This window comes from Lampris incognitus, chromosome 5 (assembly GCF_029633865.1).
Source record: "Lampris incognitus isolate fLamInc1 chromosome 5, fLamInc1.hap2, whole genome shotgun sequence".
In the NCBI taxonomy this organism is placed as follows: Eukaryota; Metazoa; Chordata; class Actinopteri; order Lampriformes; family Lampridae; genus Lampris; species Lampris incognitus.
Genome location: NC_079215.1, coordinates 29,120,791 through 29,146,604, shown reverse-complemented (window position 1 = coordinate 29,146,604; position 25,814 = coordinate 29,120,791). Strand labels below are relative to the sequence as shown.

The window sequence follows — 25,814 nt, the reverse complement described above, 5'->3', positions numbered from 1 at the left end:
CGATCTGAAAGCAGAAGGTGTTACTACAGACCTCAGGCTATTTTGATGGCTCGGTGGGTTGTAAAAAGACAGCTATATCTGCTGTTCCTTAAAAGAATTCAATTAAGTCTTTGTCTGAAATTTTCTTAAAACAACTCACAGGTAGCCATTCTATCTGAGCACTGCACCATGTTGAATGAGTTGTAGTTGTGATGAAAACTACAATGCCCAGCATGCTGTGTACGTAAGAGGAGGGGCACGCAACTATATGTTTTAGCGCGGTTCTGTACTAGGGCATTCTGGGGGATTGTCCGGGTCGGGGATTGGAAGCGGATGGCTGAATTAAGCACGTTATTAATCGCGACTCCCTTGCCTGTCGTTTATGCACATGACATGGTGTCAGAAGATCTTCGAATCCACTTACCTCAATAATCGGGAACGGAGTTGGTCCGGTGAGACGAAGAATGGCAAAATTTAATCCCCCCGAGGCATTTGATTTCACGCAACCGGCGGCATGGCCGATTTGGATTCAGAGGTTTTCCCGGTTTCGACTAGCAACCAAGCTAAATGCGGAGGACGGTGAGATCCAAGTCAAATCCTTGATATACGCAATGGGGAAAGATGCAGAAGCTATTTTTAATTCATTTACGTTCGAAGAGGCTTCTCACGCTAACGATTATGACAGGGTGGTCAGTAAGTTCAACGAGAATTTCGTACCACGGAGAAATGTAATCCACGAATGTGCATGTTTTCCCCAGCGGAGACTGTCGAGGCCTTTGTGAGGAGTTTATATGAGTTGGCAGAACACTGCGAGTTCGGGGCATTAAAGGAAGAGCAAATTCGTGATAGAGTTGTGATCGGAGTTGCTGACCGAGACGTGTCACTGAAGTTGCAGATGGAAGATGAGCTCACGCTAGGAAAAGCGGTGCAAATGGCCCGTCAGTTCGAACTGGTTAAACAGCAAAATGCGTGCACGGAGAGACGGGGGAAGATGCACAAAATTGGGATTTTTGTGATAAAAGGGCCAAATGCCAACAATCTATTGAGTCGCAGAGCTGCATGTGAAATGGGCCTAGTTTTTAGAACAGATCAGGTTAGCGAAGATGTTTTCGGGGACATTGCATTGCTTAATTGTGAACCTATCATGATTGAGCTTAAGCCCAATATACAGCCTTATGCCCTCAGCACGCCACGCAGGGTCCCTTTCCCTCTCATGCCAAAGGTGGACGACGAGCTGCAACGCATGCAGTCCTTGGGGATCATCACAGAAGTGACCGAACCCACAGAGTGGTGCGCACCCATGGTGCCCATAGTCAAAAAGAATGGCAAGATACGGATCTGTGTGGACCTTAAGCGGTTAAACCAGGCTGTTAAGCGCGAGCGGTTTATGCTTCCCATGCTGGGGGACATGCCCAAGTTAGCAGGGGCAGGGGTTTTTACAACGCTAGACGCATCGTCTGGCTTCTGGCAAATTCCGCTGGATCCCAGATGTGTAAAACTAACCACTTTCATTACTCCCAGAGGCCGGTTCTGTTTCCAGCGGCTCCCGTTCGGCATCACATCGGCACCAGAGATCTTCCAGAGGAAAATGTGCATTCTGCTGAGAGACCACAAGGGCACGGTTGTCGTCATGGATGACATACTCATGTACGGCAAGGACCAGGACGAGCACGATTGAAACTTGGAGGCGGTACTGCAGACAATCAAAACATCGGGTCTGAAGCTCAACCGGGAGAAATGCCGCTTCAGCAGGAGTGAGTTGCAATATTTCGGGCACATCATCAGCAAAGACGGCATCAAACCTGATCCAGGCAAGGTGAAGGCCATCTCAGACATGCAGAGCCCCGAGAATGTCCCTCAGGTGAGACAGTGGCTGGGTATGGTAAATTACCTGGGGAGGTTTCTACTCGAACTGTCATCAGTGCTACACCCGGTGAGTGAGCTGCTGAAGAAAGACGCAGAGTGGCGGTGGGGGGAGCCCCAACAGCAAGCCTTCACCAAGGTAAAAGCAATGTTGTCTTCCACTCCTGCCCTGGCATACTATGATGTAGCAAGGCCCACCATTGTGAGCGCGGACGCTAGTAGTTACGGGCTGGGGGCAGCACTGTTGCAGGTTCAGGGGGACAAAGTTCAGCCTGTTGCCTTCTGCTCCAGAACTCTCACAGATGCAGAGAAGAGATACTCTCAGTTAGAGAGGGAATGCCTTGCAGGGGTGTGGGCCTGTGAGCGGTTTTCCCGTTATCTGTTAGGCTTAGCTGAGTTTAGCTTACAGACAGACCACAAGCCCCTGGCCCCCTTCATTAATGCATGTGATCTGGACAAAGTGCCGCCGAGATGCCAGCGGCTTCTAATTCATCTAATGCGTTTTAACCCCAGAGCAGTGTATGTTCCGGGTTCACAGCTGGTGGTGGCCGACGCCCTTTCCAGGAACCCACTCCAGGACGGCCGCGGGGCAGACACAGACGGTGATATGCGTGCGCATGTCGAAGCTGTGATCGAAACCAAACCGGTGTCGAGCACGAAGCTGGCATGTTAAAGCAGGCCACGTGTCAGGACGACACAATGCAGAGGGTGATTGGGTACACCAGAGAGGGATGGCCGAGGCACGTGCCCTTTTATCTGCATGGCTACCATGCTGCGAGGGCATCGCTGTCCGAGGCAGACGGGCTGCTCCTGTACCAAGACAGGATTTTAATTCCCCCCGTGTATCAGGAAGACATCCTACACAGGATTCACGAAGGGCACCAAGGCCTTACAAAGTGTCGTGAAAGAGCCAGGATGTCTGTCTGGTGGCCCAGCATCGGATCGGACATTTACCGGAAAGTTACACAGTGCACATTCTGCCAAATCAATAAGCCCTCAGAGTACAAAGAGCCCCTACGTACAACACCACTGCCGCCCGGCCCATGGCACAAGATTGGGGCAGACCTTTGCGAGCAGGATGGAAAAAACTACCTGGTGGTGGTTGATTATTATTCCAGGGACATTGAGATCGCCCAGCTACGGACCACCTCCAGTCTACAGGTGATTGAGCAGCTGAAAGGTATGTTCGCACGATTGGGCGTCCCTGGGGAACTCATTAGTGACAATGCCACACAGTTTACGTCAGCCGAATTTAGGCAGTTTTGTAGGAACTATGATTTCCGCCACACAACCTGCAGCCCCCACTTCCCCCAGGCAAATGGAGCTGCCGAAAGGGCCGTCGGGATGGCCAAAAGAATTTTGCGGCAGCCTGACCCTCACCTAGCGCTGATGTGCTACTGCGCCACACCAATTGCTGCCACAGGTGCGAGCCCCGCGAAACTCATGGCCAGCCGCCAGATCCGGACCAACATGCCTGTGCTGGAGAGGAAACTCCAGCCACAGCTCTTCGACCACAAGGAGGTGGAGAAGAATGACAGAAGGGCAAAAGAGGCTTATAAGTTTTTCTTCGAGAGGAGACACTCTGCACGTGCCCTAACCGAACTGCACTCAGGTGAGAGGGTACGAGTCAAACTAGACGGGCAAAAGGGGTGGAACATGCCCGCAGTCGTGGTGAATCCCTCAGGGGAACCACGCTCCTACACGGTGCGTACGGAAGACGGGGCTGTCTTCAGATGTAACCGCAGGCACCTGCAATCCATGCCTGCCCCTGCCCCTGCAACTGTTGCAACCCAAACAGCCAGAGACAGCAATGACTTGCAGCAGGAACAACTCAGCCCACCGGTCGCCACCTCATCGGGCACTCCCACGGAGCCGGACGTGCCAGCAAGGCCCTCTGGGTTCACCATCACCTCCACTGGCAGAGTTGTAAAACCCCCAAAGTGGTATGATGTTTAGATACTGAGTGAGCAATGGGGCAGAATAATCCCCACACTCAGTCGAAGGGCTGGGCAGTCTACCCCACCCTTCAGGTTAATTTTTGAATTTTGAAGTGCATGTCTTCATTGTTAGCTGGTTATGCTGTTAATTAGCAAATTGCTAATATGGTATTGCTGTTGCTATGTTTTATAATCTAGCAATGTTATTGTTTCCATTGGAACATACATGTTCTTTAAAAGGAGGGAGATGTGATGAGAACTACAGTGCCCAGCATGCTGTGTACGTAAGAGGAGGGGCATGCAACTATATGTTTTAGCGCGGTTCTGTACTGGGGCATTCTGGGGATTGTCCGGGTCGGGGATTGGAAGCAGATGGCTGAATAAAGCACATTATTAATCGCGACTCCCTTGCCTGTCGTTTATGCACGTGACAGTAGTCATTCATTAATCTTATCTTTTGTGAGAAACCATTGCAGAGAGTGTTCAAAGAATCAAAGCATGCAATGAGGTTTAAATCTAATGCTCCAATGTTATCCCTGTGAGGTTTAGCACCAGAGACAAAGAATAACTTTTTATACTTATTAATCTTTAAGAAGTTATGTGAAGTCCAGACCTGAATGGCAGACACACAGTCCATAACAGTTAATTCAAGAAAGACAGCTTGGATGTACAAAGTAAGTGTAGCTATGTGTCAGTGTAAAAATATGCATTGTGCAAAATAAGTAATTGGTCAAAGGTATTGTGCAAAGTGCAGGGCCCAGATAAGATGCTTGAAGGTACTCATAGGGTCAGGAATAGAGGAAAACTTACCCATGGAAACTACAAAATGCTTGTTGAAAACGAAGGATTTAAATCACGATAAAGAAGTGCCTGCAGAGTGTCAGTTTACAGTTTTAAAGTCAGCTGAAAACCACTAAAATGGTATCTAAATGAGTATCATTGGTGATTTTAAGTAGAGCTGTTGTCTGGCTATGGTGAGCCCAGAACCCAGCTACACAAAAGGAGAGTGGTTATTGAAAAATGGTTTTAGGCGGCACGGTGGTGCAATGGTTAGTGCAGTCGCCTCACAGCAAGAAGGTCCTGGGTTTGAGCCCTGGGGTAGTCCAACCTTGGGGGTCGTCCCGGGTCGTCCTGTGTGGAGTTTGCATGTTCTCCCCGTGTTTGCGTGAGTTTCCTCTGGGGGCTCCAGTTTCCTCCCACAGTCCAAACACATGCAGGTCAGGTGAATCGGCTGTACTAAATTGTCCCTAGGTATGAGTGCGTGTGTGTGCGTGTGTGTGTATGTCGGCCCTGTGTGATAGTCTGGCGGCCTGTCCAGGGTGTCTCCCCGTTTGCCGCCCAATGACTGCTGGGATAGGCTCCAGCATCCCTGCGACCCTGAGAGTAGGATAAGCCGTTCGGAAAATGGAATGGTTTTTAAATGTTTTGCCTCATGGGTTGAATGCAAAAAACATGAGCTTATAATTGCTGAAAACCTCTGAATCAAATTTTGGCTTTAAGAAGAAGCCAATGTTGTCTTGCTTAAAGTGTGTGGGCATAACCCAGCCACTGGACATGCACAAACCAGCACATTCCTAATGCCGGTCTCAAGCCCAGAAAAATGGGGAAGGTTGCATCAGGACGGGCATCCAGTGTAAAAACTTTGCCAAATCAAATATGTGGATCATAAATCAGATTTCCACACCAGAGATTGGTTGAGGCCCAGGTTACCAACGACCACCACCAGTACGTTGGCCAGCAGGGTGACAGTGGAAACTATGCTACTGTTGGGTGAAGGAGAAGGAGAGGGGGAAGGTGTGTCCAAAGGCAGTGGGAGAGGAGGAAGGGTAGGAGTGTGGAGGTGAGAGTCGGAACCTTGAATGTTGGCTATGACGGTAAAGGGAGAGAGCTGGCTGATATGATGGCGAGATGGAAAGGTATATATAATGTGAGGGCAAGAGACCAGGTGTAAGGGGTATAAGGCCAGGACCATCAGAGGTGGATTCAAACTATTCTACCATGGTGTGGATGGGAAGAGAAATTGGGTAGGGGTAATCCTGAAGGACGAGTATGTCAAGAGTGTGTTGGAGGTGAAGCAAATGTCAGACAGAGTGATGATTATAAAGCTGGAAATGGAAGGTGTGATGATGAATATTGTCAGCACATATGCCCCGCATGTTGGGTGTGAAATGGAGCAGAAGAAGAATTCTGGAGTGAATTGGATGAAGTAGTAGAGAGTGTACCTAAGGAGGAGAGCGTGCTGATTGGAGAAGACTTCTATGAGCATGTTGAAGGGAACGGAGGACATGAAATGATGGGTAGTTATTGTGTCAAGGAGCTGAATGTGGAAGGACAAATGGTGGTGGAGTTTGCGAAAAGGATGGAAATGGCTGTGGTAAATACATATTTCAAGAAGAAGGAGGAACACAAGGTGACATATAAGAGTGGAGGAAAGTGCACACAGGTGAACTATATCTTATATATAAGATATAGTACTAAATCTATATCTTAATCATTGATTGTGATTTTAATAGTGGAATTGATTTTATGATTACCAAACACAACAAATTTAGTTTTATTTAAATTTAATGATAATTTATTAATGTCAAACATTTTCTTAAACGTTTTAATTTCTCTTTTAATTACTTCAAAAAATTGTTTCATGTTTTGCTGAGAGCAAAATATATTGGTATCATCTGCAAATAATACAAACTTTAATAATTCGGACACCTCACAGATGTCATTGATGTAGAGTATAAACAGTTTGGGTCCCAGTACAGAGCATTGAGGCACCCCACAGGTAACCTTTCTGAGTTCAGACTCAGTGCTATTTATTTGTACATATTCTCAAGATAACTTCTCAACCAGGAATATGCTACCCCTCTAAACCCATATTTTTCTTGCTTCTTCATCAGACCATGATCAATGGTATCAGAAGCCTTTTTTAAGTCAATAAAAACCCCAACTGTATACTCTTTTTTTGTCTATTGCTGTTGATATTTCCTCCACTACTTCCATCACTGCCAGTGAAGTGGGCCTGTCGGATCAAAATCCATACTGGTGATCACTTAGTAAACTATTTATCAAACTGTCAAGTTTTTTAACAATTTTTTATCTAATATTTTAGAGAACTGAGGAAGCAGAGAAACCGATCAATAGTTGGAAAATAAAAGTTAAGGCCCATTTTTATAAATAGGAATGACCTTGGCTGTTTTAATTTTGTTGGGGAAAAATGCCTGGGTATATTGGGAGAAGGATGCTGAAGATGGAGCAGCCAGGCAAGAGGAAAAGAGGACGCCAAAGAGGAAGTTGATGGATGTGTTGAGGGAGAACAGGGAAAATGGTGGCGCAAATTCACATTTGCGGCGGCCTTCCCCAGTTCTGACTATGCAGTGTCTTTATCCATGTCTACATCTGTGTCTGAGTTTGTGTGAAGAATTATGTCTTTGATCGTCGATTTCGTTTGATGGCTGGGAGAGCTGGCATTGGATTGGCTGGGAGAGCTTGGTCTGCTGCGTCCTGTGGGCCGAGGGACCACAGCCCTGCCTGGAGCTGTGCCCGAAGACGAAACACCGAGGGTGGTCTGACAGGACACGGATGCAGGGCAGGCTAGGCTAACTGCTAGCCCATGCAGACCGGTGGTTCCGACAGTCATCCTGGCTGGCGTTCATTTTTAGACTGTGTTGCAAATGTACTGAATGGCCTGTGTTGTTGACTGTTTGTGGTTTTGTTTTTGTTTTTTGCTTTTTTCTCTCCATCTTTGTATGTTTTTGGTGGTGTCGTTTTCTTTCGGATTTGTGTTTTTTGTCTTTTGTATTGCACTGGTGTGAGCTGGGACAAACGAAATTTCGTCTCTTTTGTGCATGAAAGTACATGACTGAGATGACAATAAATTGTTCCTGATTTCTGGTTGGCGTGTCAGAGGAAGATGGAGAGGACGGGAAGAAATGGAAACGGATGACCTGCTGTGGCAACCCCTAACGGGAGAAGCCAAAAGAAGAAGAAGATGAAGAAGAAGAAGAAGGAGAAGAAGAAGAAGAAGCTCTTTCATGTACTTATCAATCATATGAAAGAAGAAACAGACCCTAACCAGCTCTCAGTCTGACAAGGTGATAGGTCGACGACATTGTACATTAAACAAAATTGATTGTTCTGTGCAACTGTCTTGATAATGCTCACGGTGCTAAGAATTCAGTTCAAGCAGTTCACATTATATCACTTCATGTGAACCCTGCGCACATATGCTAACTTTTGTTAGAGCTGCAGGGCACACATTTGTTTCGCGCTTCCATGTGAAAGATTTATAGTTGAGTAGAAAGACAAGAGTTGTCATACAAAGTGGGGCTTTTCTAATGCCTTCACTTGCAAAGAAGATCTATAAAATGTCTATAGGATAAGCTCTAAATCACAGAACTGGGGGAAAAAAAACCCACATTTGATCTATGACTCCTCAGAATTTTCCAATGCTTTCTTTAGAACGTGTTTTCATGCAAAAGTGCTTGTGCGGGGTACATGATATGCTTTTCCCACATGTATAGAACTATACAGTCTTATTGAAGATGCTGGCTGTCTTGATTGAACAGCTCATCAGAGGTCTCACTGATGAGACAAGAGCAAACACTCGCGATTTGCCCTCCTTGACCTAAAGGAGAGGGCTCAATGTGCATGTGACTCACTTTCACATGATGCTGGTTACTCTTAAGTAATTGCGCCAGTTTGATTGAAACCGGTTGAATTTACATTAAGTTAAGGTCAGATAAGTCCAGTTCTGCTTGGTACAATTCAACGTATTCAACACTTGCTGGTGTCGGGACCCCACACATTGCCCAGTCACTCACAGATGTCCTCATCCTCCATCCACAGGTGGAAGCTCATCTCTGGTTTGGGAAGAGGGCTGTCACACAGCGATCCACAAGACAATGGGTCTGCAAAACACACACACACACACACACACACACACACACACACATAGGAAAAGACAGAGAGGAAGAGATAACAATGACATTAAAAACAACCCATCCACCACATCCTCTCAAGTGCTCTATCTATTGAGCTTCCCAGCTGCAATGAAGGGACAGTGTCCATCAGATAGATAGTTGTTATGACAATAGCCAGGATAAATATGGATGTCATGGAAATAGATATCCGGGAAAATAAAAGACAACTGACTCAAATGATTCAGCCAAGATGGACACCAAGACCAAAATCAGAGTTTAAAATTCCCGCAACCGACAATCTGTCTATTACAGAAACAGCCAACATTTCCATCAACAAATAGTGACTTAGAGCAAAATATAGAGCTCCAACCTGCTTGTTCTTTGTACATTTCTCAGAGAAAGTGTCAGCTGTATGTATAAAATGAAAATATAATTCTACTAAACTCCAAGGCCCATTGGAATGGCTTTGCTGCAGGTTGGTTGGGTATTATGGTGGATCAACAAGACAGCATGCATACTGTGCGGCCTCAGAACATAGTGCCAAGTCAGGGGTTTAAACCTGACCCAGGACCTGTGTTACATCCTGTTATTTCTTTTCCTACCCCCTTTACTGACTATTTGCCACTGTCCTATCAAAATAAGGAAGAAAAGAAAAAGTGCGGAAAAAAAGTTCTTTTATGCATCCTATCAGTCGCCTCTATCTGCTACCTGAGCCTGTGGCAGTGAGGATCTCTCCATACAGTCGCTGAAGCCGGGTCCTGTGATCCCCTGTCCTATCCTCCTCCGCACTCTGCTCCAGAGTCGCCATCACTTCCCGAAAGTACGGTTCGATGTCTTGACCTATGTCCTGTCACACACACACACACACACACAGACCAAGTATTAATAGTAAATAGGAGAAGGGTTGTTGACGTGTCGATGTGTGTCTGGCCGTCTGTACATCCTGCGGAGGTGTTATATTAGGAGCAGTGCCAGAAGACTCTCCTGCTAAGCAGCTCATGGAACACAGTCGTTATTGAGGAAGTTGGGTGGCAAACAGGTACATACATTTACTCATTTAGTCATTCGGCGGAGTCTTATACAAATTAACTTAAAAGAGAGCCAAGCAATTAGCAAATAAATTTGCGTGTTACCAGCTGGCATCAGACAGAAATCATGTCATAGCCAAGAGTGCATGTCATATCAAGTGCATGTCATATTAGTGTAAGTGCATCTTAGATCAATAAGAGGCAGTGAATAGGAAAATCAATATAAACTAGATTTACATCATCACATATCAGGATAACAGACATATCATAGGAATGTCAAATCATCATCAATCACAGGAATAAGAATAGAGTGGAATAGACTATTATTGTTAATTAAATTATATTTTCCTTCATCATTCTTATCTACAACATGGATATTTGTTAACACCACATGGATTTTAACATTCTCTTTACAAATTGGCATTGCCTTTCCTACACCAAGTCTCTTAGTTTGAAAGGAAGTATTCACTTGGGGCGGCATGGCTCCGGAGGTAGAGTGGGTCGGTCTTGTAATCGGAAGGTCGCTAGTTTGATCCCCGGCTCCTCAAGAGTGTGTCAAAATGTCCTTGAACAAGGCACTGAACCCCTAACTGCTCCTGATGAGCAGGTTGGTGCCTTGCATGGCAGCCTCCACCATCAGTGTATGTGTGAATGGGAGGCATACATTTTACAGTGCTTTGACTGGTCGATAGACTAGAAAAGCACTATGTCCATTTACAATTTGCAGTCCATCATCAACGTAAGAGAATGCCAAGTGCCAGTAGAAAAGGGAACGATAGTAGACAATGATAACAATGGGGTCCAAGTAAGTAAGGAAACAACACAGTGATAGCCAACAGCAGTATTTGATGATTCATATTAACTGGAGAGTGAGTACCACTAGACAGTTTAAAAATCTTGCTTAAGGATGTAAACATGTTCTGATGAGAAACCAAGAGTTCATTCCATCCGTTAGGGACCGGTTAAGAAAAAGGTCTGGACGTAGAGCTTGTTGTTTATGGAGCAGGAACAGACAGTAGCCTCGCAAAAGTACACCAAAGAGGGTGAGCAGGAGTGCACATGTTAATATGGGTTTGCAGGCGAGTAGGTGCAGTTAGTTCCTGGAACCTCCTGGAACGACTGCAGCAAGGAACTCAGGTCATTTACAGTTGATGTACTACCCGGTTCTCCACAAACATGCGTTGTGAGTCGAGAGAGGGGCGACTGCCCTCCGGCCGCACCCCAGCCCCATCACGAATGGCCCTGCTCACCGACCAAAGCCGGCTATCCCTGTCCAACTGAAGGCCGTGGCACCATGGTATCGTTGTGTAAGGACACAAAAAGGAAAAAAAAGAAGGTGTGTGCCGATATGAATAAGCTAAGACAGATATTATAGATGGCCACAAACACGGGGAGAATGTGAAAACTCCAAAATAAAGGAACAAGATCGAATCGAGGACCCTCCTACTGGGAGGCAACAGTATTAACCTGTAAGTCACCATGCCACTCCTTGATGACAGACCAGATAGAAATGGGGAGAAAAAAACAAAACAAAAATAAAAACAAAATTTCACCAACCTTAAGGGCCTGAGCCAGTGTTGGTCCATGGCAACCATCTTGTCCTAGAGCAGCCTGAATGGAGTGTTGAACCACACTGCACATGTGATCTAATTGGCTGACAAACACATCCGACGCTGATACTTCAATAGCATCACGCAGGACCTCTCCCAAGGACCCAGAGAAAACCTCTGGGTCAGCCAGCACAAAAACTCTGGGATAAAGAGACAAAGAGGTCTTATTTCATGTAATCAACTCTCTTCTACTGTATGCCTGGATGGTACAAAAGAAAGGTAAGATCTAAGACGAATTGACTTGATGTGGTTAATTTGTTTGTTTTTAGAGTACGTGCGACTCTAATGCACTTGTCACGAATGACAAGTTAAACTACCGTTCATTGGCCTTTGCTGGTGAATATCTAACATAGCAGATCAGGGTTACAGTGGAAAAGATTAGAGATGAACAAAGCATTGCAGTGTGACTGAATCATGAGGCATGAGGAAATATCCCTTTGTTAATGCTCATTTACCCAAAGCCTTGAGCTATTTTACAAAGTGCATTACTCAGCTGACTTACCTCTCCTGGAAAGGGTAGTGGTAGTTCTTCAGGCTCTGTTCAGCTACAACCATTCTCTGATACATAAGCCCTGTGGACCACACTTGTATTAAATGACAGCATGTGATTCACTGTTCACTTTTAGGTATGTGAGACAGTAGAAACAAGTCTAAGGTGTATAACTGAGAGAACTGGTGAAAAGATGAACTTTGAAATAAAAGGGAACAGCAATACCCTAGCTAGTTTCTTTTTCCTTTTTCTCCTCAATCGTACTTGGCCAATTACCCTACTCTTCCAAGCCATCCCCGTTGCTGTTCCACCCACTGTGCCGATCCGGGGAGGGCTGCAGACTACCACATGCCTCTCCCGATACATGTGGAGTCGCCAGCCACTTCTTTTCCCCTGACAGTGAGGAGTTTCACCAGGGGGACATAGCACATGAAAGGATCACGCTATTCCCCCCAGTTCCCCCTCCCCCCTGAACAGGCGCCCTGACCGACCAAAGGAGGCACTAGGGCAGCGACCAAGACAAACACCCACATTTGGCTTCCCACATGCAGACATGGCAAATTGTGTCTGTAGGGGCGCCTGACCAAGCCGGAGGTAACACGGGGATTCGAACCGGCGATCCCCGTGTTGGTAGGCAACGGAATAGACTGCCACGCCACCTGGATGCCAACCTACTATGCTCTTTAAAAACAAAGATAAAGCTTAAATGTTGAGACTTGAGCTATGATTTGAGTAACACCTGGAATGCAGCGCTCGCTCTTCATCTGTCTGGTGTAGGTGAGGCCGACACTGCAGTAGGGTTCGGGAAAAGTCAGCAGCCTCTTACAGAGGTCATAGACACGTTTGTACAGTTCATCTGGAATGTACGTCGCCTGGAAAGTCACACAGCAGTTAACACACACACACCATGCACACATCAGGAATCAGGAACACTTTATTTGTCATTTCATGTACTTCTGTCATTGAAATGAAATGAAATATCGTTTGCCCCAGCCCACAGTATTGCAACACAAAAACAAAAACACATATCCAAAAACTACAATAACACACATATCCAAACTAACACATATATCAAAAAAAAAATCACTGTCCAAGGGATAACTGTCAGATATATATATATATAAAATCCAGTGATTCAAGTAAATTCTTTATGTGACAGTACAAGCCTGTTTCATGCCATAAGCAGAATTTACTTGAATCACTGGATTATATACAGGCACATAGACACACAAAAACACACACACACACACCATGCACAAAAAGAAGTCACTGTCAGTCACATACATAACAAGAATCCGTGTACTCACAACATAAACAATGAATATGGAGCGCAAAGTAAATCACCCCTTATCTTTTGTCAAAGTGTGTGACAATGTTGACGGTTGATACCATTCTCAAATATGAGGAAATGATAAGATAAATGAAATAATCTAGTTATTTTACCTGGCAATAAAAACTCAAGAGACTCAAACTATAAGTATCTTTATGCATGCTCAATAATGCAGGTCAGGAAATCACAGAAAGTTGAATCTTCTGGACACAACGTTTATTGAGAGAAACGTTTCATCACTCAGCATATTCGCATCTCAGTTGCTTTCAAACCCCAAAACACGCCGCACCAGAAATCGGTCACCCCAAGTATCAGGTCCCCCGGCCCAAACAGAGCATTATAGTGTACACTGTTAAGTGCCAGGAGGATTGCTGTGACTTGTATATTGAGGAAACCAAAGACTTTGGCCAAGAGGATGGCACAAAACAGAAGAGCTAATGTGTCAGGCCAGGACTCCGCAGTCTACACCCATCTACAGGCCAGTGGCCACTCTTTCAAGGATGAGGATGTGCACATCCTTGATAGGGAGGTTTGAACAGGGAGTCAAAGAGGCCATCGATGAATGTTAAGAGGGAACGATCATCCCTGAACTGAGGGGGGTGGCTAAGAGTACATCTGTCGCCGTCTTTCGATGCTGTGATTGCAACTATTTCCCAGTCCTCTGTCAATAGTACACCTGACCATTGTAAATCTAGTTGGTGGTCACGGTAATTTGCATACGAAACTGATCGCTGGTCTCAGTCGTTATGCCACTGTATTGTTTATAAGTATGGGGATACCTGCAGTCAGTTTAGACTGAAGAGGTCACTTAGATGAGTGATGAAACGTATCTGTCAATAAACCTTGTGTTCAGATGAACTGATTCAACTTTCTGTGATCAAACTGTAAGTGCTTACAGGAAAAGCATGTCTGATTTGTTTTTATCAGAATCAGAATCAGTTTCCTTTGGCCAAGTATGTGTAGCCCTACACATACAGGGAATTTGACTCCGGCTCCTCCATTGCTCTCCATGTAGTACTTAGACAGAATAGACATACAGCTAAAACAAAGACAAAACGGTAAACATAAGCATTGTAATACTATGTGCAGATGTAGATGTATATAAAAAAAGTATACTATAAAAAAACAATGACGTTGTAACAAGAAATTAAATTAATTTGTATGCCATTACTCATAAAAACATTGTATGTAGCCGTCAAGACAATAGTCCTAAAATGGTCACCGGGAGTAGTAGACTGAGCGGTGGAACTAGAATAATCAATTGATTGATCAATTGATTATTAGTATCAATTGATCAATTGACACTGGTACGCTTTGCCATGTCCATCTACCTCAGGCATGTATGTAAGTAACCTGCTAACATCTATTTCAGCATCTCTGACATATTCTCTGCGCCATTGCACTTTATCATCTCTTATTTCATCTGTACAAGTCAATCCTTGTGTATATATCTGAAGATTGTTGTGTTGTAGTGTTGTTATTCTATGTTAAGTACACTGAGAGAGCCATGAAACTGGAGTCAAATTCCATGTATGTGCAAACCTACATGGCCAATAAACTTGATACTGATGACTGTTCAAAACAAGGTGTACTTTGTTATAATTGTGGACATTCCTGGCCATTTCAGTATGGGATTAAGTAACTAGATTTTCGTGCTGATCATTACACATGTATACATAAGTTAAAAAGTGCACACAAGACATGTACAAAAATATTTCTGCAGCACTCTGGTCACGACAGAGTCAGAAAGTTTGCTTAGCCAGTGAGATATCAGTTAATGGATTCCTCATGTTAAGGCTGTACGAAGTTTAAAATTAATTTGAAAAGGATCTACAGCAGTTCAGTAATCTTTAGCCCTGCCGATAAAGGGTCCCAGACCCATAGCCTCTTTTGTCATTTGGAGGTCCACCAAAGGCTAGGAAATGAGGACACATACCTGTATGACAACATACATAAGTGTATGCAGCAGAGGGATGATGTAGTTGCGACAATCCAGTCTTTCAGCCTGCAGAGAGAGAAGGGAATCTGTGTCAGGGCTAATAGTGACCACACTCATCTGGTCAGCCAATGTGAGGGATGGCCACGATATCATTGTTTTTATCAACGATTGAGCCGGTACACACTAAATAAGCTGGGTGCATGGGCTCTGCAATGATGAAACCTACTTAGCATACGGACTGACTGTAGTCAAGTCCGTATGCACTGTGTTCTTATGTAAAAAGAACTTTCCAAGAATAGTCCATCCATTCATTCATCCATTATCAAAACCGCTTATCCTCCTCTTAGGGTCACGGGAATGCTGAAGCCTATCCCAGCAGTCATTGGGCGGCAGGCGGGGAGACACCCTGGACAGGCCGCCAGTCCATCCATCCATCACTCACTCACTCACTCACTCACTCACTCACTCACTCACTCACTCACTCACTCACTCACTCACTCACTCACTCACTCACTCACTCACTCACTCACTCACACACACACACACACACACACACACACACACACACACACACACACACACATACACACACACACACACACACACACATACACACACACATTTACACCTAAGGACAATTTAGTATGGCCGATTCACCTGACCTACATGTCTTTGGACTGTGGGAGGAAACCGGAGCACCCGGAGGAAACCCACACAGACACGGGGAGAACATACAAACTCCACACAGAGGACGACCCGGGACGACCTCCAGGGTTGGACAACCCCGGGGTTCAAACCCAGCACCTTCTTGTGAAGCGACCGTGCTAACCACTGCGCCACCATGCCACCTTTCCAAGAATAACAATTGTGTTAATTGCCTAATCATGTGTTCAGTCTTTCACAAGCATACCAAAAATTACATCCTCTTTTTTAGTTCGGAGGAATTGTCTAATTTAGGAAACAACCAGTAATGCAGATCTTCCCAAAAGGCACCAGCAAACTGACATTCATAAAACACATTCTCTGTTGATTCAATGTGTTCATTCCAAAATGAGCAGTTGTTACAGTCTAAACCAAACCGATGTTTTAAACATTCTCCAGAAGGACATATTTCATTGAGAATTTTAAAGTGCACTTCCTTTACTTTTGGTGTAATTGGAAACTTAAAAGAATTTTGTTCTCAATTTTTCAGCTTCATCTTTGGAGAAATATTGTAAAAGCTGAGTTTCTGTTCGATGAAAATGGATATAATTCCGCGCCAAAGACCCTCTGGAGTGTGGTGTTGGGCAATTTTAGACCAATGAGATCATGTCCATTCATTAAAATTTTAGGAAGGTGTGGATCTACATTACTTTGATCCAAGTTATACGACATCACTATTATAGAGTGTGGGATTGTTTTGATAACAGTATTATATTGTTTTGGGTCATTTAAATTCAATTCTCCTCTCCTTCAGTCCTCACCAACGGGTGAAAGCCAACCCCAGATGCACTCTCATTTTGGAATGAGCTTTGTCCGTTTGGCATTTCGCCGCACTTTATTTACGTCTTTTCGGCACCTTGTCCGCCACCGTCGTAACTTCCTCTTGGATGCATGCTTAATGGTCTTGATCTAGCACCTGGTCGCTACGTTTTGAGAGAGTCCCACTGGCCAAGGTTAACAGCCAGAAACGTCCCATACAAAGCAAATTAAGAAAATACAGGTAGAGGACAGGGTCTCTACAGATACAGACACAGCCACACACGTCTAGTGGGTCATAAGTGATGATTGAGAGGGATTATTTTTGTATGAGTCTACATATTGATTTTTAGGAAAATCCTACTCATTATATAATTAACTAGTGTGCTAAATATGCCAGTGATAGAGGTAATCAAAAAGGACAATTTTTTTTTGCCTCCCTTTTCTCCCCATTTGTACCTGGCCAATCACCCCGCTCTCTGAGCTGTCCCGGTTGTTGCTCCACCCCCTCTGCTGATCCAGGGAGGGCTGCAGACTACCACAAGCGTCCTCCGATACATGTGGAGTCGCCAGCCGCTTCTTTTCACCTGACAGTGAGGAGTTTTGCCAGGGCAATATAGTGCGTGGGAGGATCACGCTATTCCCCCCAGTTCCCCCTCCCCCTGAACGGGCGCCCCGACCGAACAGAGGAGGCGCTAGTGCAATGACCAGCACACATACCCACATCCAGCTTCCCACTCGCAGACATGGCCAATTGTGTCTGTAGGGACGCCCAACCAAGCCGGAGGTAACACGGGGATTCGAAACGGCGATCCCCGTGTTGGTAGGCAATGGAATAGATCGCTATGCTACCCGGACACCCCCCAAAAAAGGACAAGTTTTGAAAGTGAATTTTCAGGACTGTAGCTTTAAATTGGTGGGCAATGAAAAAAAAAAAAAAAAACAACAAAAAAAAAAACAACTAAACAAAACAATCAAACAGCACACAGGAGAGTAGCACTGGATTGTCAATATACCTTCTCCAGCTCCTTGATGACCACCTTCACCAGAGCCAAGCTGTTGGCTGGGTTATTCTGAACTTTCTTATGAAGTGTCCATCTTAACATGCCTATACACAAACACACACACACACACACACACACACACACACACACACACACACACACACACACACACACACACACACACACACACACACACACACACACACACAGTTAAAACACTGCTAACGTTTCCACAGCACTAAACAGACTAGAGGCGTCACAATTTCTCCTCTGTGGCACTAAACCAGAGGATTCATGATGAGTAATAGAGAGACAATCATCAAAGTGTTGACAAGGGAATCTATTCCGCTGTGTCATGTCATCAGCAGTATGTGATTTAGAGTCAGCTGAGAGCAATCTCTCCTGGGCGGAAATATTTAAAGGGTGATTCATTTGGGTTCTAGGAAAACCGCAAAGAAATTAATTACCAGAAGAACGAAGCATGTCAAGTTTAAATGGGGAAACGCACTTGCAGTTGAAAAGAAATTTCAAACCATTGTTATTATCATTAACCTTTATAGCCAAGGATGGTCATTTGTATTGTTGATTTGTCACCATTTAACATGTTTTGGTTAACATCAGCATAATCACGTCATGACAGCCTCTTTTTTGTTTTTAATTTGAAAACATCAAATGTAATTTCTGTGCTGCACTTTATAAGAATCAACAGCAAAGACGGATGAGACATATTTTTTTTTGCGTTTATATCAAAGCACGCACATGTAAAAATGGATTACAACTTAGTGTCTCTCTTCCCAATACTTCTGACTGGATATTTTTCCTTATTTCATATCAGTGTTTTATTATTGTTGGTGTAATATTACTATGCTGTACAGCAGAGCAGATCATACCTTGGTTGAGGCAGGTCAAGGGCTGCTGGCTGTCCATGCCTTTGGGCAGAACAGTCTGGAGGCTGCGGTACAGGTCTGACTCCGACACTGTGGGAGCAGAGCTGGAGCCTAGGGTTCAAAGGTCACGTGTAAAAGGCTATTATCAATGAGACAAGTTTATGAAAACAATGTTGCATTGTATCAAGTCTAGTGCCTTCTATTTTAAACTTTTTTGGGGGGATCCCCCCCCCTTTTTCTCCCCAATTGTATCCGGCCAATTATCCCACTCTTCCGAGCCGTTCTGATCTCTGCTCCACCCCCTCTGCCGATCTGGGGAGGGCTGCAGACTGCCACATGCCTTCTCTGATACATGTGGAGTCGCCAGCCGCTTCTTCTCACTTGACAGTGAGGAGTTTCATCAGGGGACATAGCGCATGGGAGCGATTCCCCCCAGTTCCCCATCCTCCCTGAACAGGCGCCCCGACCAACCAGAGGTGGCGCTAGCGCAGCGAACAGGACATATACCCACATCCGGCTTCCCACCTGCAGACACGGCCAATTGTGCCTGTAGGGACGCCCGACCAAGCCGAGGTAACACGAGGATTTGAACCAGCGATCCCCATGTTGGTAGACAACAGAATAGACCGCTACCCTACCCGGACGCCTGACTTGATGCATTTTAAACCACTGACCTTATCCAAGACTTTAGTCTGACTATGGACATAATCAGCACTGCACAGGTTAATTTTGAATGTATTCTAAAGACAGTGTCAAGCAAAAACTGACCCTAGATATTGTGTGTGTGTGTGTGTGTGTGTGTGTGTGTGTGTGTGTGTGTGTGTGCACCTGTTGGCTCCATACTGCCCAGACTGCTTGAGCTATCCCAGGGGGCCTTGTTGGTCATGTTTTACATGCATGGTAAAGACATGGTCTCACACCTAAAGACAGGAAAGGGACAAGTGTGAATTACTCTGTGACCTATGCACCTTGTCAAAACAGAAGTCAAACTCATCGAATAGGTACTGTAGGCAGACTGCCTTTCTGTGTACCGGTCTTGTGATGGGTGACGATGCAGATAAATGGACAGACACACCACTACTGGAGCCTGCCTCTGTCCTCCTGTCTACTAATGACTAATTACAAAAGGTAGATGGGCACAGATATGCATCATGTGCAGGAACTTCAATAACATAATTTGAGTTCTTGCTATTCCAGTTGAGGGAGTAAAAGCAACATCTGACAATGAGGGTCAACCCACAGCTACAGTGCATCCGGAAAGTATTCACACCCCTTCACTTTCCCCACATTTTGTTATGTTTCAGCCTTATTCCAAAATGGATTAAATTCCTTTTTTTTCTCATCAATCTACACACAATACCCCATAATGACGAAGTGAAAAAGGTTTTGTAGAAATGTTTGCAAATTTATTAAAAATAAAAAACTGAAATATTGCATGTACATAAGTATTCACACCCTTTGCTTTGACACTCAAAATTGAGCTCAGGTTCATCCTGTTTCCACCGATCATCCTTGAGATGTTTCTACATCTTGATTGGAGTCCACCTGTAGTAAATTCAATTGACTGGACATGATTTGGAAAGGCACACACCTGTCTATATAAGGTCCCACTGTTGACAGTGCATGTCAGAGCAGAAACCAAGCCACGAAGTCAAAGGAATTGTCTGTGGACCTCCGAGACAGGATTGTATCGAGGCACAGATCTGGGGGAGGGTACTAAAAAATTTCTACAGCTTTGAAGGTCCCGAAGAGCACAGTGGTCTCCATCATTCATAAATGGAAGAAGTTTAGATCCACCAGGACTCTTCCTAGAGCTGGCCGCCCAGCCAAACTGAGCAATTGGGGGAGAAGGGCCTTGGTCAGGGAGGTGACCAAGAACCCAATGGTCACTCTGACAGAGCTCCAGCGTTTCTCTGTGGAGATGGGAGAACCTTCCAGAAGGACAACCATCTCTGCAGCACTCCCCCAATCAGGCCTTTATGGTAGAGTGGCCAGACGGAAGTCTCTGCTCAGTAAAAGGCACATGACAGCCCGCTTGGAGTTTGCCAGAAAGCACCTAAAGGACTCTCAGACCATCAGAAACAAGATTCTTTGGTCTGATGAAACCAAGATTGAACTCTTTGGCCTGAATGCCAAATGTCACGTCTGGAGGAAACCAGGCACCTCTCATCACCTTGCTAATACCATCTCTACAGTGAAGCATGGTGGTGGCAGCATCATGCTGTGGGGATGTTTTTCAGCGGCAGGAACTGGGAGACTAGTCAGGATCGAGGGAAAGTTGAATGGAGCAAAGTACAGAGAGATCCTTGATGAAAACCTGCCCCAGAGCGCTCAGGACCTCAGACTGGGGCGAAGGTTTACCTTTCAACATGACAACGACCCTAAGCACACAGCCAAGACAACGAAGGAGTGGCTTCGGGACAAGTCTGTGAATGTCCTTGAGTGGTCCAGCCAGAGCCCAGACTTGAACCCCATTGAACATCTCTGGAAAGACCTGAAAATAACTGTGCAGCAACGCTCCCCATCTAACCTTACAGAGCTCGAGAGGATCCGCAGAGAAGAATGGGAGAAATACCCCAAATATAGGTGTGCCAAGCTTGTAGCTTCATACCCAAGAAGACTTGAGGCTGTAATCGCTGCCAATGGTGCCTCAACCAAGTACTGAGTAAAGGGTGTGAATACTTATGTACATGCAATATTTCAGTTTTTTATTTTTAATACATTTGCAAACATTTCTACAAAACCTTTTTCACTTTGTCATTATGGGGTATTGTGTGTAAATTGATGAAAAAAAAGGAATTTAATCCATTTTGGAATAAGGCTGTAACATAACAAAATGTGGGGAAAGTGAAGGGGTGTGAATACTTTCCGGATGCACTGTAAATGTGGGTGCACGAACACAGACACACAACAACCTGTAACCCATATAAGACAGAGAAACGATGACAGCAGGTGTTGGCATGTGGCAGATGATAAAGCGATCTATAAGTAAACTTCCTAAGCTTTCTCACAGTTGACTTCAGAACATAACCCACACACATCTACCTTCCCCCACCCGCTGCTCTGCGGGTCACACCTCTACAACAAACCCCCCCCCCCAAAAAAAACCTAAAAGGTTTTTAAATAATTCCTCCCTCGACTGTATACACTTGCATGTCGTTCCATCTCCTTACTTTTTAGTGGGACTCCACACAATCAAAGATATAATAAGTTTAAGGAGGCCTGGTTCCTCTCTTGGCATGGCTTAAAATTTAGTCTACAAAATGTTATGTTATATTGATGCTTCCTACTGTTAAGTGACCCTGAGCTCTGGAAAGGTGCTATATAAATACAAAAATATTGTTATTTGTAATACTAGTAGTAATATCATTATTATTATTATTATTATTATTATCATCATCATTATTAAGTGTGACTTTTTGGGGCTCATTGCCAAACAAAAAAAACAACTTAGTATTGCCTTAAACTTACCTTGCGGAGGGACATTAAAGCAAAAGTCCTTTGTGATACTTTCTATTACAGGCCTATACAGTGAAATAAACTACAAGCGTTGTCATGAACACTTTTTATTTTTGTGTGGAATTTCCCCCCTTTTTCCCCCCTATTGTATCCAGCCAACTACCCCGCCCTTTTGAGCCGTCCCGGTCGCTGCTCCACCCCCTCTGCTGATACGGGGAGGGCTGCAGACTACCACATGCCTCCTCCGATACATGTGAAGTCGCCAGCCCGCTTCTATTCACCTGACAGTGAGGAGTTTCACCAGGGGGACGTAGTGCGTGGGAGGATCATGCTATTCCAACATCCCCCACCCCCTTGATCAGGTGCCCTGACCGACCAGAGGAGGTGCTAGTTTAGCAACCAGGACACATACCCACATCTGGCTTCCCACCCACAGACACGGCTAATTGTGTCTGTAGGGATGCCCGACCAAGCCGGTCATAAACATTTTTGTAGTTACTCATTTCAGTGGTCACTGCCAAGTCAGACTTGGTGCAAAGTGTTTTACATGTACAGCATGGTAGCCAAGAAAGTAGTGGCAAGATTAAAGACAAAGCAAAGCCGTTGTGCTAAACAGGCACATATGACAGAATGACCCTGTAACCTTTACCAATGGATACTACATGGGGGTTCATTAAATGATTAGTTTTACAACATTAGCCAAAACTCAAGTTCAAACATGTTTCATTTGCTTGGCAGTAGGGAAGGTGCTAACTCAGTTTAATTTTAAACAGATATCTGGGATTTGGGAGGCTCCAACATTAGCTTATCACCACAGGTGTTGATAAGCGAAATAAAACTGATCACCTTTAGGATTGTAGCTTTCACAATAACTTTTAACTTGCACCTCTCCTGCTGAGAAGTCTCTCCGAGTGTGACATGAACAAAGTGCTTCGGATTAATTTTTAACAAAAATGTTTGTGTGCGATCTTTTTTGTGTGCATGCATTTTGATTTGTAGATCATTCTGTTGTTATTAGGTCCCACGAAGAATGGTCATGTGATTATTCATGTGCGGACACATAAAGAGGTACACTTTGTGCTGTGAAGTACTTAATACCGCTGCGGTATATTTTTATACCGCAGAGACAGCATGGGGAAACGGCTTGAGATCTTCATCGCCTTGACAGATATACTACACTTATTTCGGAATGATAGCAGTCAGCCAAAGTAAAATCACATTAAATGTACTTTACCTATAAGGGGGTTAGATAAAGTTTAGTTTGTCAGTTGTCATTGCAATCAATGCCCCAGATAGGAGGACTGGACAACGTGGTCCAGACTACTACAGTAAATATATGCTGAGAACATGCAGATATTATGTGGACTGACTGTTAGAACAGATGCATGCTACTTTACCTGTACTCTTTAATTAGTAGTTACATTTTCACTGTTATAATATTTCAAAGCCTAATGCATGGCAAGCCTGAGCCACATTAGAAAGGTGTATAGTGGGTGCCGCATTTCAGAGGTTACCTGGATGATACCTTTAAGATACTACACAACTTTTGAGTTTTTTTTGTTTGTTGTTTTTCCCCCCCCTTTTCTCCCCAATTGTATCCAGCCAACTAACCCACTCTTCCGAGCCATCCCGGTCATTGCTCCACCCCCTCTGCTGATCTGGGGAGAGCTGCAAACAACCACATGCCTCCTCTGATACATGTGGAGTCGCCAGCCGCTGCTTTTCACCTGACAGTGAGGCGTTTTGCCAGGGGGACGTAGCGCGTGGGAGGATCATGCTATTCCCCCCAGTTCCCTATCCCCCCTGAACAGGCGCCCTAACCGACCAGAGCAGGTGCAAGTGCAACAACCAGGACACATACCCACATCTGGCTTCCCACCCGTAGACCCGGCTTGGTCAGGCATCCCTACAGACACAATCGGCTATGTCTGCAGGTGGGAAGTCGGATGTGGGTATGTGTCCTGGTCACTGCACTAGCATCTCCTCTGGTTGGTCGGGGCACCTGTTCGGGGGGGAGGAGAAACTGGGGGGAATAACATGATCCTCCCATGTGCTACGTCCCCCTGGCAAAACTCCTCACTGTTAGGTGAAAAGAAGCGGCTGGCGACTCCACATGTATCGGAGGAGATGTGTGGTAGTCTGCAGCCCTCCCCAGATCGGCAGAGGGGGTGGAGCAGAGATCGGGATGGCTCGGAAGAGTGCGGTAATTGGCCAGATACAATTGGGGAGAAAAAGGGGGGGGACCCCCCCCAAAAAAAACTGAACTCTGATCAAACTGCAGCCAGTAAAAGTAGAAGAAGCCCCATGGCATGCAGTTTCAGCCACTTCCTTTTAGATCCCTTTTTAGGACATGAATGCATCTAACACACATTGTGATAATGTGAGTCCATCAATACCACAAGGTTACCTTTTTCTTAGTGCATGAGATACAATCCATTACATATTTTGTACTTTTCTGTTTAAAAAAATAAATGACAAGACAGTATTTCAGGTCATGGTCTCTCTCAACGTAGTCCAAAAATAAGTATATGACAGTCTACACTAACTGATAACTGCAGCTTTTGCTTTTCAACTTCCTTATTTTTACCAACAACATACAGATTACAAATACTGAAACACAACCTCTGTCTTGGATGATGACAGATGGACGCATGTCATACAATGATTCTCATCTTGACAGGGCACCTGGGTTGTGGAGAAGAAGAAGATGAACAGTCAAATAAAACCCAACTGAATGATTTACACTGTGTCATACTACAGGGCAGGGAAAAAGTATTTAATCCCTGTCTGGTTAGCCAACACTTTGGCACACGTTATTATTACACATTGAATATGGTTGCATACAAGACAGCTTAATCGAGGCCATATGTGTGAATTCTTTGGTTAACCGATTTGGGCCAATCCTGCCCAAAAGAAACTGTCAAATCATACAATGCAAGTGGTCACAAGAGCAGTTTCAGTTTAACTTCTTAATGGGATTTTTGGGTGTATGGAGCATTCTGCATCAGCATTTTAAAGGGTAATGTGGGACATCTGTGCTAGCTGTGGATCACTTTTCAATTCCAGTATTTGATTGAAAGATAGTATATGACCATACTTCATCAGTACATCATACCTATTCATGACAGGATACGATATCCATCGCATTTCTAATGCAAAAAATTACAGTCATAGAGAGTTTGGGGCATTTAAAAATACAGCAAAGTGCATCTTTATCCTTTCATATTACCGTGATGGGAACTGCAGAAAGAGTGTAGACAGCCTGCATCACTCACAAACCCCATCCAGTATACCTTCTGTGGGCTCGAGGCTTCAGAGAATAATAACAGGCTACCTCCAATCAGCATTAAAACCAAATTTTAGATGTTTTGCAAGTGATCAGTAAGTAGAAATGCAACTTCATAGCTACCTTTCTGAACCCTGAGATGGTCACACACACACACACACAAAAAAAAGAGCTTTTCAGTCAGCTTTTCCAAACCCCACCTGTAGCATAGCGAGCAGCAAATGCTCATTAATGCCAGGCTTCAATTCACACTTTACAATGTAAACCGAAAACACAACGTGTCTTACCTTAATCTGCCCAGTGAGTTCCAAAAAACATTCTTCTGCTCTGCGTCCACACACGATACTTAACTTAATGCAGCTCTAGACTGAAAGCGACTGAGCAAACGAGACAGCGAGCGAGAGAGAGAGAGAGAGAGAGAGAGAGAGAGAGAGAGAGAGAGAGAGAGAGAGAGAGAGAGAGAGAGCGAGCGAGCGAGAGAGAGAGAGAGAGGGAGAAAATTCAGACCCAGCTACAAAAGAGAGAATTGAGAGAGTAGCAGAAAGCCGAGGAGAGTTTCACTGTTGACCGTACTTCCTCTAACTGAGTGTGACGAGGCATTGAGGGAAGAGGCAACAAGTTCCGACTG

The 25,814-nt window shown here is 44.8% G+C and overlaps 1 protein-coding gene across 1 annotated transcript in view; it reads right to left on the bottom strand.

The window, feature by feature from the left end:
- Positions 1-25,535, bottom strand: part of LOC130112844 (phosphoinositide 3-kinase regulatory subunit 6) — a 35,597-nt gene extending 10,062 nt beyond the window's left edge. Inside the window, exons 1-11 of the mRNA XM_056280354.1 lie at positions 25,474-25,535; positions 24,523-24,585; positions 19,270-19,361; positions 18,445-18,552; positions 17,567-17,658; positions 15,090-15,158; positions 12,563-12,695; positions 11,836-11,905; positions 11,281-11,473; positions 9,404-9,542; positions 8,597-8,683 (exon numbers count right to left, since the gene is read on the bottom strand). Of these exons, the coding sequence (XP_056136329.1) occupies positions 8,597-8,683; positions 9,404-9,542; positions 11,281-11,473; positions 11,836-11,905; positions 12,563-12,695; positions 15,090-15,158; positions 17,567-17,658; positions 18,445-18,552; positions 19,270-19,327 (949 nt within the window). The 5' untranslated portion in view covers positions 19,328-19,361; positions 24,523-24,585; positions 25,474-25,535. The remainder of the gene's footprint in view (positions 1-8,596; positions 8,684-9,403; positions 9,543-11,280; positions 11,474-11,835; positions 11,906-12,562; positions 12,696-15,089; positions 15,159-17,566; positions 17,659-18,444; positions 18,553-19,269; positions 19,362-24,522; positions 24,586-25,473) is intronic.
- Between the last annotated feature and the right edge of the window lie 279 nt (positions 25,536-25,814).